This window comes from Pristis pectinata, chromosome 1, assembly GCF_009764475.1.
Source record: "Pristis pectinata isolate sPriPec2 chromosome 1, sPriPec2.1.pri, whole genome shotgun sequence".
Lineage (NCBI taxonomy): Eukaryota > Metazoa > Chordata > Chondrichthyes > Rhinopristiformes > Pristidae > Pristis > Pristis pectinata.
In genome coordinates this window covers 70469929-70481958 of record NC_067405.1, presented here as the reverse complement: position 1 = coordinate 70481958, position 12030 = coordinate 70469929, and the positions used below count along the sequence as shown (strand labels likewise).

The 12030-nt window shown below is 46.2% G+C and overlaps 1 protein-coding gene across 13 annotated transcripts in view; it reads left to right on the top strand.

Moving 5' to 3' along the window:
* The window catches only part of LOC127568548 (collagen alpha-1(XVIII) chain-like), a 308942-nt gene extending 297846 nt beyond the window's left edge, over positions 1 to 11096 (top strand). For all 13 annotated transcript variants that reach the window (XM_052012503.1, XM_052012510.1, XM_052012540.1 and 10 more), the window contains 8 exons: positions 955 to 1108; positions 2057 to 2124; positions 2522 to 2650; positions 3374 to 3412; positions 4041 to 4370; positions 5096 to 5293; positions 6364 to 6479; positions 7245 to 11096. In XM_052012503.1, coding sequence (XP_051868463.1) covers positions 955 to 1108; positions 2057 to 2124; positions 2522 to 2650; positions 3374 to 3412; positions 4041 to 4370; positions 5096 to 5293; positions 6364 to 6479; positions 7245 to 7458 — 1248 coding nt within the window. In that variant the 3' untranslated portion in view covers positions 7459 to 11096. The remainder of the gene's footprint in view (positions 1 to 954; positions 1109 to 2056; positions 2125 to 2521; positions 2651 to 3373; positions 3413 to 4040; positions 4371 to 5095; positions 5294 to 6363; positions 6480 to 7244) is intronic.
* The last annotated feature ends 934 nt before the right edge of the window (positions 11097 to 12030 follow it).

Below are 12030 nucleotides of genomic sequence, written 5' to 3'. Positions count from 1 at the left end.
CCGGGTCACTGGAGCTGTAATAGTGTTATGCTAAACGCTACACTACTGTGCCTGCTGTATCCAAAGCTATAAAGGGAGGTTGAGTGAATGGATGAAACAATGGCAGATGGAATATATTGAAAGGAAATGTAAGATTATGCAGCTTAGTTGAAGATTGGATAAGAGGAATATTGTTTAAATAATGCAAGACTATTAAATGTTGATGTTTGGAGGGTTCTGGATGTGCTCCTGTGAGAATCATATAAGTTTCGCAGAGAAGTTGGCAGGTAAAAGAAACATTATTACAAGGAGGTAATGCAGTACAAGATTAAGGAAGTCTGGCTGCAACATCACGGGACATTGATGAGACCACACCTGCAATACTGCGTGCAATTTTGGTCTTCTTAAAAGAAGGATCCATCTGCCTTGCACCTTGCAGAGAATGTTCAGCGGACAGATTCCTGGGATGAAGGGTTTCTCCTATGAGGATAGATTGATTAGACTGGCCTGCCACACCGTGTTGTTTGGGAAGGATGAACAGTAACTTTATTGAAACACACACAATTTCAAGGGGGCTTGACAGAGCTGATGCTGAGAGGATGTTTCTGCCGGCGGGGGAATCTCAAACTAGGGAGCCATTGTCTCAGGATAAGGGATTGGCTATAAAAAAGAGATGAGGAAAAGCTCCTTCACTCAGAGGATTGTAAATCGGTTGAACTCTTAGTCCCAGAGAGCTGCAGATTATTATTAAATGTATTCAAGGATGAGATATCAATAATCAGGCAGGAAACAATGTGATCTGCGGCGATGATCAACAGGAGTACAGTCTTGGGAGGTCTATCCGGAGCTCTTTTGCTTTTATTTTCTTATTCCATATGCAACCAAGCCCTGAAAATGAGGAAAGAGCTTGGATCTGTTTTATTATCACATTCGCTGAACATTATTATCTGAGCAAACAATCTGTTTATCAACCAGGGGCCAAAAGGAGACAGTATTGTTGGACCCAGAGGACTACCAGGCAATCCAGGACCCCCAGGTTACAGCTACCCAGGACCTCCCGGTCCCCCAGGACTTCCTGGCGCACCTGGGCTGCCTGCATCTGGTGTATCATCGGGGCAACAGACAACAAGTGGGTCTCTTTTTTATTCTGATATGTACGTTATGAAGTAAGTAATGCTTAAATGAAGTTGGGTGGATGGATATTGAAAGTTTGATTGGGTTGGAGAGGGTTAGGCTTGGTTGGAGAGGGTTTGGTTGGGATGCAGAGAGTTTGATTGTTGGGATATTGTTCCATTGGGCTGGTGTGTTGAGCTGCAAATTTGCTTAAGGGTGAGGATAGGTTGGTATGTAGAGCGTTAAATTGGGATAGAGATAGTTGACATGGTGACATATTTGTTGGGGTGGATGTGACTTAGTTGTATTGGGAAATGTTTGTTTGGGGTAGTAAGAGTTTAATTGGGATGAGCAAGGTTTGGTGGAGTTGGAGAGCATTTGATCTGGAGATGCTTTGGTTGGGATTGGAAGTAACTGGTTGGGATCAATGGGATTTGGTTGATTACGGAGAGGATTTGGTCTGATTTCATTGACGTGGGAAGGATTTGATTGGGGTTCAGAGTCTGGTTGATGTGGAGAGGGTTTATTAGGGTCAAGGGATTTTTTTTGGTGAAGAGGTTTAGAGATGGGTTCAAATTATGATGCTTACTATTGCTTCCAGGGCCATCAATCATGGCCCTCATCCTAGCACCTTCTAAATCTAGTTAAAACTGGCTGATACTTCCCTAGCAAATCTTCCAATGTTTACAGGAAGAAAAAGGAGAATAACAAGAAGAGAGCTGTAAACTTGTTGCCGATATGTGCTGATAACCAAAGGTCAGGTCACACATTCAGCTGCAAAACAAACATTCCAACCAGTTAACGAATCTTTCCCAAACTAGCTCACAGGATTAGTGCCCACACGTTGGTGGCCGTGGTTTGAAGGGCCATTCAGTTCCCATGATATGGAATTAAAATTCTCTCCTGCTGTGTCTTCCCCATCCCACAACGCCCCCTCTCTCCCTCCCCCTTCTATCACACGCAGGTATTGTCGGCCCACCTGGTCCCCCTGGTCCTCCTGGCCCCCCAGGATCTTCAACGTCACCATCTGGGGTAAGTGTAGGCTCTTCAGCACTGACTGTTGATTAAGATCTTGTGTGACGGCACTGTGGAGGATGTGGGGGGTGTTGATGGTTCCATATTGTAAAATGAGACACAATGGTTTCTGACCAGACTCTGAGGACTGAAAGACCGAACATTTTGTGGGTGAGGAGAGAAACCAAAGGAAGAAAGTTCCATGAATAAGAGTGTCTTCTATTGGCTTATAAACATGTTGGCCACACTGAAGGATAGTTCAGCTTTTGGACTCCCAGTTAAAGGGCCAGTGAGTGATAGACTGCAGCCATGACAACTTTTTGCATCCTGGTTATGTCAAAAAAAATGCATAGCCTCTAATAATTCTTGAGCTGTATAAAAGGTATCCCTGACATTACATTTCAATATCACCCAGGTTACAGTCCTACAGACCTACCAAACAATGCTCAGTATCTCTCGAAGTCTACACGAGGGAACACTGGCTTACATCTTGGAACGTGGAGAGCTGTATATCCGAGTGAGGGATGGCTGGCGGCAGGTTTACGTAAGTGCTTTTCAGATTCACGACTGTTTCAGAACCTGAACTCACGGGGGAGACGGTACTTCTTCAATCCCTTCAGCTTCAGGTTGTCCAGACTTAGAACATACATGGAACACTACAGCGCAGTGCAGGCCCTTTGGCCCACAATATTGTGCTGACATTTTATCCTGCTCTAAGATCTATCTAACCCTTCCCTCCCACATAGCCCCCTATTTTTCTATCATTCTTGATGTGATGTTCCATTAGGTGGAACTCTTGACCTCACAATCTACCTCGTTATGGTCTTGCACCTTATTGTCTGCCTGCACTGCCCTTTCTCTGTCACTTTAACACTTTAGTCTGCATTCTTTTATTGCTTTTCCCTTGTACTACCTTGATCTGTGTGGATGGCGTACAAAACAAAGTTTTTCACTGTACCTCGGTACATGTGACAATAATAAACCAATTTACCAATTTACATTATGTTTTCACACATCCATGCAGAACATGTACACGTGTAGATGCACCTCACATTAAATGTATGTAGACACACCAATACATGCACAAAGCAATGTTTTCACAGACACACATGTTCAAACACTAATGTACTTAATGCAAAGCAATATATATAAATTCGTAACAAAATATGTGTACTCATAGATGCACCCATTTACCAATGCAGTGTACGTACAGAGGGGCAGGCCTTGGAAAAAACTAGTTACATATCAACACTATCTTTCCTTACAGCTTGGAGAGTATATTCCTTACCTTGGAGGTGGAATCGTTGTGAGTACAGTTCTGCTCCTGTGATTTGTATACTTTCCACTTTGGTGTTTATTGCTATATATATACACCGTGGTTTGTTTCTTTATATATTTTTGTCCTTTCGATTTTTAAAAAGCCACATAACCTCTTTGAACTCTGGTAATGAGCTGGCAAGTTGTTTTAGTGATGTCGGTTAAGGGATAAATATTGAGCAAGCCACAAGGGAAAACTCCTCTGCTTTTCTTTGAAGTAGTGTCCCAGGAGCTTTCCATTCACCCTTGGAGACCAGAGGGGCCCTGGTTTGGTCTCTGACAGTGCGGCACTCCCTCAGATCTGCACTCCCATCCACCTGCATTAGGTGCTCAAGTCTCAGCATCCACGTGCTTCTGAGCTCAGAGTGGGAGTGCAAGTCACCAAGCCGTATGAAACAAGAGTAGGCCATTCAGCCCCTCAAACCTGTGCTATCACCCATGGCTCCTCAACACCCATTTCCCTGCACTAACACCATAATATCTAAAGATTTATCCATCATGACTGACATTTTCCACTGTTGGTGACAGCCATTCTTGGGCCTTAACTTTTCCACAGAAAATTCCTCACCTAATGCTCCGTCCTGGATTGTGCCTTTATTTTCTGTGTCTGTTTGCAGGAAAACAAAGTGGAGGCGGTGGGATCCCCGCCAGTGGTGCAGTATTCAGGACAGCGGGAATCCTCGTCAGATACAGTGGTTTCCAAGGATCCGGAGGACCGCAAACCCCAGTCGGAGCGACCAACGGACACCCACCCGCATAGAACACCCCACCGGCATCCAGATCTGCCGAAGCCCCTCCACCCCCACCATCAGCACGTCCTGAGAAGGCCAACGACCACCACCCCTCCCCGCTCAGCTGAACCTCCGAGGGTGAACCACCGTGGCCCCTCCCACCGACCCCACATCACTCCCTCCATCCATGCCGACCGGCTGCATGGGGTGCCAATGGTAAATAGGTGCCTGGGACAGTTGGTAGAGGTGTGGGAACCATTGGGGGCATCGTGTGGGATGGATCATTCTGAACTCTGCCCCTAACTGAGTAAAGACCAACAGGCCTTCATTTTTTATAGAAGTACAGAGAGGTACAGGCCCTTCAGCCCACAAGGTCCATGCTGACACTGATCCTACCTCAACTTATTTTGTTGTCCCTCCATTCCCATCAACTCTCACCAGATTCCACCCCTCACCTATACACGAGGGGTAATCTACAGCGGCCAATTAACCTACCAACCTGCTCAGCTTTGGGATGTGGGAGGAAACCAGAGCACCTGGAGAAAACCCACGTGGTCACAGGGAGAACGTACCAACTCCACACAGACTGCGCCAGAGGTCAGGACTGAACCCGGGTCGCTGTAACCAGATGCGCCACTCTGCCGCCTACATTTTTATGGAGTCTTTCATGAATGAAGGACAATCCAAAGCAGTTCACAGCCAATGATTCATAGAGCCACACAGTACAGCACAGGCACTTCGGCCCATTGTATCCATGCCGACCATCCGTACTTTGTCTGTGGCCTTCCATACCACAACAATTCAAATGCTCATCCAGATACACCTTTTCTTTGCAGTTTAATCACTGGGAGCCCCACCAGTGAGATTTTCTGTTTTCTGCTGGCTGGGGTCAGCGCTGTGATTCCTCTCCGCCCGCTGACCCTCTGTTCTTCTCCCTGCAGTTGCATCTCATGGCTCTCAACACACCTCTCACGGGCAACATGCAGGGGATCCGCGGGGTGGACTTCCAGTGTTTCCAGCAGGCGCGTGGAGTGGGACTGATGGGCACGTTCAGGGGCTTCCTCTCGTCCCGGCTACAGGACCTGTACAGTGTGGTCCGGCGTGCTGACAGGAACTCGGTGCCGATCGTAAACGGCAGGGTAAGTTCCAACACCTAGTCACAGTCAGAAGCAGTGGTGTTTACACACAGCGGCGAGGAATGGTTTCCCATGCATTCTGCAGTAATGCTCTGTGTACCAAATGGGGCTGCACTGGAGCTGGCAATGCATTCCGGACAGGGGCATGTCTCGGCTTCGTCACGCATTCCTGACAGGTTTGCAGTCAGATTGGTAACGCATTCCTGACAAGGTTGCACTGGGGTTGCTAATGCATTCCCAGCAGGACTGCACTGGAGCATGGAATGCATTCCTGGCATGCCAGTGAACACTTCCCTGCTCACATTGGAATCAGGTTGCCCCAGTCCATAATGTGACTTCAGTGAGATGCACTGTCAACGTTTGGGAACCACCACAGGAGGTCAGGCACAGGCTGCCAACGCCCGTCCAGTATCTCTAACGCTGAAAGGGCGGAGAGGGTGAGTGCAGTTCTTCACAAGCCAGAGGGGCTCAGGTACTGTGGCAGTGATCTACCTCAGAGGGAAGGGGTCTTCTAACGAGCCACCACACAAACCTTTCCCGTTGCAGTGGGCTGCATTTTCCTGTGCTGCAAAACTGAACGGTCTTCCTTGTAACATTGTCCCTCTGGAAGCACAAGGTGAACGGAATCAGCAATCCTATAAAAGCCAGTGGTTAGTTCATTAATAGCAGCTTCCTTTCATACGTCACCATGGACTAAAGGTGTCGCACAAGACTGACCATCAAAAGTTATTGAGGCATATTGGTGACAAAGAGCAAGGAAGAAGAGATGTGATTTTAAGGAATGGTTTACAGAGAGCATGAGGGGCATACAGACAGAATTCCTCCACAACAACTGGGGCAAAGATTAGCGGGTGTACGCAAGAGCTCAGGAAGGAAGGCAGAGATCTCAGAAGGTTGCGGGACTGGAGGGATTTACAGAGTGGTGAGGCGGTCGAGGGACTGGAGGACAAGGGTGAGAATTTTGACATCCAAGTGAAATTGAGGAACTTAAGGCGACTAGCTTGTAAAGTTTCTGTGGAACCGTCAAAGTTAAACAGTGACCTGCACTGAGATTTCTTGCTCCTTGCCCTTAGGGAGAGGTGCTGTTTGATAGCTGGAGCTCACTCTTCACTGGATCTCAAGCTCCCTTCAAATCTTCTGCTGCCATCTACTCCTTTGACGGACGAGATGTACTTCGGGACCAGGCCTGGTATGTAAATAGCGCATTTGTTTCACATTGCTCTGTGAAGGTGACAAAATTCCTCAAGGACCTACACAGAGGATTCAGAGAAGGGAGATGGAGACTGAGGGGAAAAGAGGAAATATTAGGAGGGGTATTCAAAGGCTTCAACTTTAAGGGGGAGCTGAAGATTTGAGGCTGGAGCCAGCTGATACCAGTGGGATGAAGGAAGGTGGTTGGGAGGGGTTAGAGGCAGAAGAAGATGGGGTTGTAGTGGAGGAGAAAGTGTCAACAGTAAGGGCCAGGGTTCTGTCTGTAAAAGGAAATTCTTTCCTGCCCTCAGAATGTGCCAGCACACTCTGCGTCCAATGCCATGCATTTCAAACCGTAGTCAATGTGGTAAGTCTCTCCCCGCTGAGTCCAAAGGTTGTGGTTCCAAGTACCTCCAGAGAACTGAGCACAACGTCTACCCAGGGGAACAAATATTGACCTGGGACGCCAGAAGGAGCTCAAATAGTTCCACAGGATCCTCGACATCCATCAACGAGGGCATGGGGTTAACGTCTCGTTGAAAGAGGCCCGCATCACACAGGGCTGGGAGGGAGGCAGGTGACAGTCTCCGGATGGGAAGGTGGACTCGTAGCTTTCCGATTGAGGTGGGGTGGGCGCTACCCACTGACGGCTGAAGGCTGCCTCCCTCACATCTGTTGATGCTCCTTTCCTCCCCTCAACCCACCTCCCGCACCCCCTCATCCCCCCCCCCCCCCCCCCCCCCCCCCCCCCCTCCCAATGCAGGCCTGAGAAGTCAATCTGGCATGGCTCAGACACCAAGGGACGGCGCCTGGCAGACAGTTACTGTGAGGCCTGGAGAGAAGACAAGGATGACATGAAGGGCATGGCTTCGTCCCTGCTCAGCGGCCGGCTCCTGGAACAGCGGCCCAGCCCCTGCTCCAAACCCTTCATCATCCTCTGCATCGAGAACAGCTACCTGCCGCACTCCCGGAAGTAACGTCCCGCCCTCCCCACCCCTCCCCGATCTGTGGAGAGAGTTTTCCCCTGGTGCTGGTGGCGAAACACATTTTCTGTACAGTTGTAATTTTTTTCGAAACAATTTTTTTTAAGAAGAAAAGATGGAAGAAAAGAAAAAAAACCAAAGAGGTTGGTTTTTTAAAAAAAAATTAAAAAGCCGCTCATGGTGGTTTCTCGGCATGCACTGGGTGTGTCCTTGAAGTGCCCCAGATGATGCAAGTGTCAATGTGTACATGTAACGATTAATATTTGTATATGGAATGTTTGTGCAAGCCAATGTATTTTTTTTTAACTTGCTGCTTCTGAAAGTTAGTCTTATCAGATTCCTTTTCTAATTCATTCCCTTATTTTTGCAGAATCATTCAGTTTTTTATACAAACATGGAAAATTGCATGTAGAACTATATAGGCTGGTCTAGAATATGTCTTTGATCATTTGAATTTGAAACCGTTATGACAGTGTTTTGCTTTATGCATTGCATACCCATGAATAGGCACACACATAGGTATATGCACACACACACACACACACACACACACGCAGATATAAACATACTGCACTAAAGATGTCTGTCTCCTGGTGTTGATATGCTGGGGCCTTCTTTCCCCAGCTCATCTTCGTGGGACTTAGTGGGGTTCCATCATTTCTCAGAGAAAGCCAGGAGAGAGAGCCTGAGGAGTACTCTGCTCCATTGGTCTCACCTTCCTGGTGCTGAGGTGAGGTTGGCTGTCCTGGGGAAGGAAGGTAGAGCCACCAGGAACTAAGTGGAAGACAAAGGGAGGGAGGAGAGGAGAGGAAGGACACAAAGTTCATTCAGCCCATTCACTCCCAGCAGTCCGTCCATCATCACGTCAGGTTGTTCCTTAAACCAGCACTCCTGAGCCTTTGCCTTTAAGTGACGCACAGATGCTTATGTTGAAACCTTAGTGGCCACATCGAAAGCCTTCAGTCTACACTCCAGTTATTCGACACGTACATTATATGTCGTTGATACAAGTAGATTTTGGTGTTTTAATTTGATGAAACCTCAGGCCTAGAAACTCAAAACGTGGTACAGCAACATGTCAAATAATATGTGCACCACTGGGACCTGGTTATGTCGGCTGCAGGACACAGAACATCAGGGGTTGCACCTGGGAGACACTCCTACCCAAAATAGCTCTTTAGCAATGACTGCCTTTATTTAGAAGACCCTTCCTCGTGAGTTTGGTAAAACTCAGAAATCGCAAGCAAATGGCAAACATCTGAGAGAGGGAGGGGCAGTAAATTCTGAGTCATTCCCACAGGTGAAAGGTCAATGAAGATAAAACTTTGTCCTTACCTAGGTCTCACTCTGCCCCACAGTTTCTAATGTATTTCTTTAATAAAAGGATGGATGACATTTGAGGATTCAAAACACATATTCCCAGGTAATTCTCTGCAGATTTTTGCTGAAAGTAAGGGCATTCATTCAAGTGATTGGCCAGCACTGCAGAACAACCCAGAAACCATCAGCACTTTTACATCTGAGGGCATTGAAAAAGAGGTGCTTTATGTTGTCAACTACAAACAATGCTCTCAGCCTGGTTAAACTACCTCTGAAGCTGCCTTTGTCCCACCAACAGGGTTAGTTAGATGACTGGAATTAACTAAAGCCAAGGTACAATGCAGTGGATGCAACTGTTCTGGTGATGTGGGAGCCTGGATCAATAACACAGAGGACAGGACCTTCAATCCCATTCTGTGATTTTGAATTATGTCACAAAGATCTGGGACCCGACAACATGAAGCTGGTCTCTCCAAGGGTGACCAGGAGCTTATTGGTTGAGGCCAACAGGTCAAGTGATGTCCTTTAGGGGCAGGAACCTGCCATCCTCACCAGGCCTGGCCAACATGTGACACCAGGAAGAAAATGTCCACCCTTGCCAGTTGCTGCAATAAGGGATGTCCATACCCTGAGAGTGGACAATAAATGGGAAAGGGCATTCTCCTCCTTGCACCAGTTATTTTGCCACAGTCTGCCTCCTTTTGAGTGACGTGGTGTTCCATCTTTGTTCTTGGAGCACCTTCAGTCTTCTCAAACCTGCTTCGTTGCACACCCAACAATTGTCCTTGCTCTCCCTCCGTAGCCTCAATCACAAGCGTCCACCCTTCCTGCCCCCCTCCCCCCAAAACATACATTGCTAACACCAAATTAAAGCCAGAATTGCAGCAACTCTCTGACACAGAAGAGGATTTTGCAGGGAACATTTTTGTTCCTGTTAAACCCAGTGGTGAGGAGGCAGTCTAAGGTTGGATCTGGTCCTTGCTTTACATCACATCCCACTGAGCACAGTGTATGGTGAACTCAGTGAATTCCTCCAGCAGTTTGTCTTTTTTTGCTCCAGATTCCAGCACCTGCAGTCTCTTATGTCTCCCTGTTGGAAGATGAAGCTCATGTTGGCAAAAAAAAAATCCATCCACTTTTTTCAAATGAGCGAATATTCTCCCCACCAATACCGAATCATGTTCAGTTTCTCCAGTGCTGGCCTAAGCGCTCCACCACACTGTGCAGTTTAACTAGCTAACTTTGTACGTGGAGCATTTGGTTGGTTGTCAGGAAGAGGTCCATGCTGGCTGATCTCTGATTGGTTATATTAGCCCAATGGCAAGATTAGTTTGAGGTTTACCTGGAGGCTACTTCTGCTCACTTGAACCCCTCACCTCACATTGTCCATTCAACCATACACATCCATGTTACACCAATCAGAAAGCAAATAGACTCAGTATTACCCAATTAGATGTTGCTTGAGTGCTTATTCTCCCAATACTCCCATTGGCCAGTCAATCATACATATCCATGGTACACCAGTCAGAAAGCAAAAAAACTCCGTATTACTGAATGGGCATCGCTTCAGTGTTTATTCTCCCACTTTTGGTATTTTTATAGCCAATAGAAGTTTTTAACAAAATATATACTATTGTTCTTTAACTTTCCTCCTAAGTCAAGAATTTGAGTTCCATTTTTAATTCCTGAAGACCTTGGACAATCCTGGAAGGTTGTCTCTTCTATTCACTCAGCACTTGAGTCAACCTGGCAGGAAAAGTTGGGGTGGGTGTGTTTGCTCATCCCCATTTAAGCACGGTCTGCTTTACTTCTCTTCCAATGTCTACAAACCATTGATGGTTAAATTGAATATTTACTTATGTGTGTGTATGTAACTGCATTACACGTTGGCACCAGAGAATTAAAAACCTGATTATTTTGGAAAGCCTGGTGATGTATAAGCTCATTTGACAATTTTGTGCAATTTGAGCACTTTTTTTTAAACTGCCTCAGTTTCCTTCTTGCTCCAAGGGCCACTTGTTCCAGATTACCAAGGGCAGCCTTTGACTGTTGGTGTAAATGACGAAGAATGATACTTAGCCTGCTGAACACTTACCTAAAGGCACAATTAATTTACCAGTGGTCTCTGCTAAAGTGCTGCCACTCGATGCAAACTTAAAACTCTTGGGGTCTGCACTACATTTTGTGTCAAAACATGAAAGCGCTATAATTAAAACCTGTGAATGTGTACGGCACATCGTGTAGCTTTCTGTAACCTTGAAGCTCTCTAAACACTTCTCCCAGAGTACTGAATAAAGATTATAAAGTTCTCTTTTAAATCTTATCTCTTGTTTGTTTATTTTGAGAGTAATAATTTAATGCCAGCAAATTTTGTTTGTTATTTGATGTGTTTATGTTGTAACCTTCTCATTTGTATTATAATTTCCATAATAATTCTGTGCTGTTTCCTAAAAGATGTTAGATTAGGAACTTTACCACAAAGCGCGCAGTTTTTAAGTGCTGTACAATAGATTTAAGGTGGATAAATTGTGATTGGTATTTCTTTGCTTGCATGGCTGTGAAATTGTACAGCATTTGTCCTCCATTTACCTGTTGTGTCTGCATATGGAGGCTATTTGGCATGAAGAGGCATACAATGTATGTTAGATGTTGTTGCGGCAACATTTAAGTGTGTGTGAATGAGCTGAAGATCTCGCATTGGCCTTTAGAGTGAAGCAGGATCTTGTCATAGTGTCATCGAGTAACACAACATGGAAACGGGCCCAACTCATCCATGCCAACCATGATGCCCACCAAGCTGGTCCCATTTGCCCGCATTTGACCCACATCCCTCTGAACCTTTCCTATCCACGTACCTATCTAAATGTATTTAACTGTTGTTATTGCACCTTCCTCAACCACTTCCTCTGGCAGCTCGTTCCATATGCGTACCACCCTCTACATGAAGAAGTTGCCCCTCAGGTCCTTTTTAAGTCTTTCATCTCTCACCTTAAACCTATGTCCTCTAATTTTATTACCCCTTCCCTGGGAAAAAGACTGTGTGTTCACCCTGTCTATACCCCTCATGATTTTATACACCTTCACAAGGTCACCCCTTAATCTCCTACGTTCCAAGGAATAAAGTCCTAGCCTGCCAACCTCTCCCTATAACTCAGGCCCTCTAATCCTGGCAACATTCTAGCAAACCTTCTCCGCACTCTTTCCAGTTTAATTATGTCTTTCCAATACAGGACGACCAAAACTGTA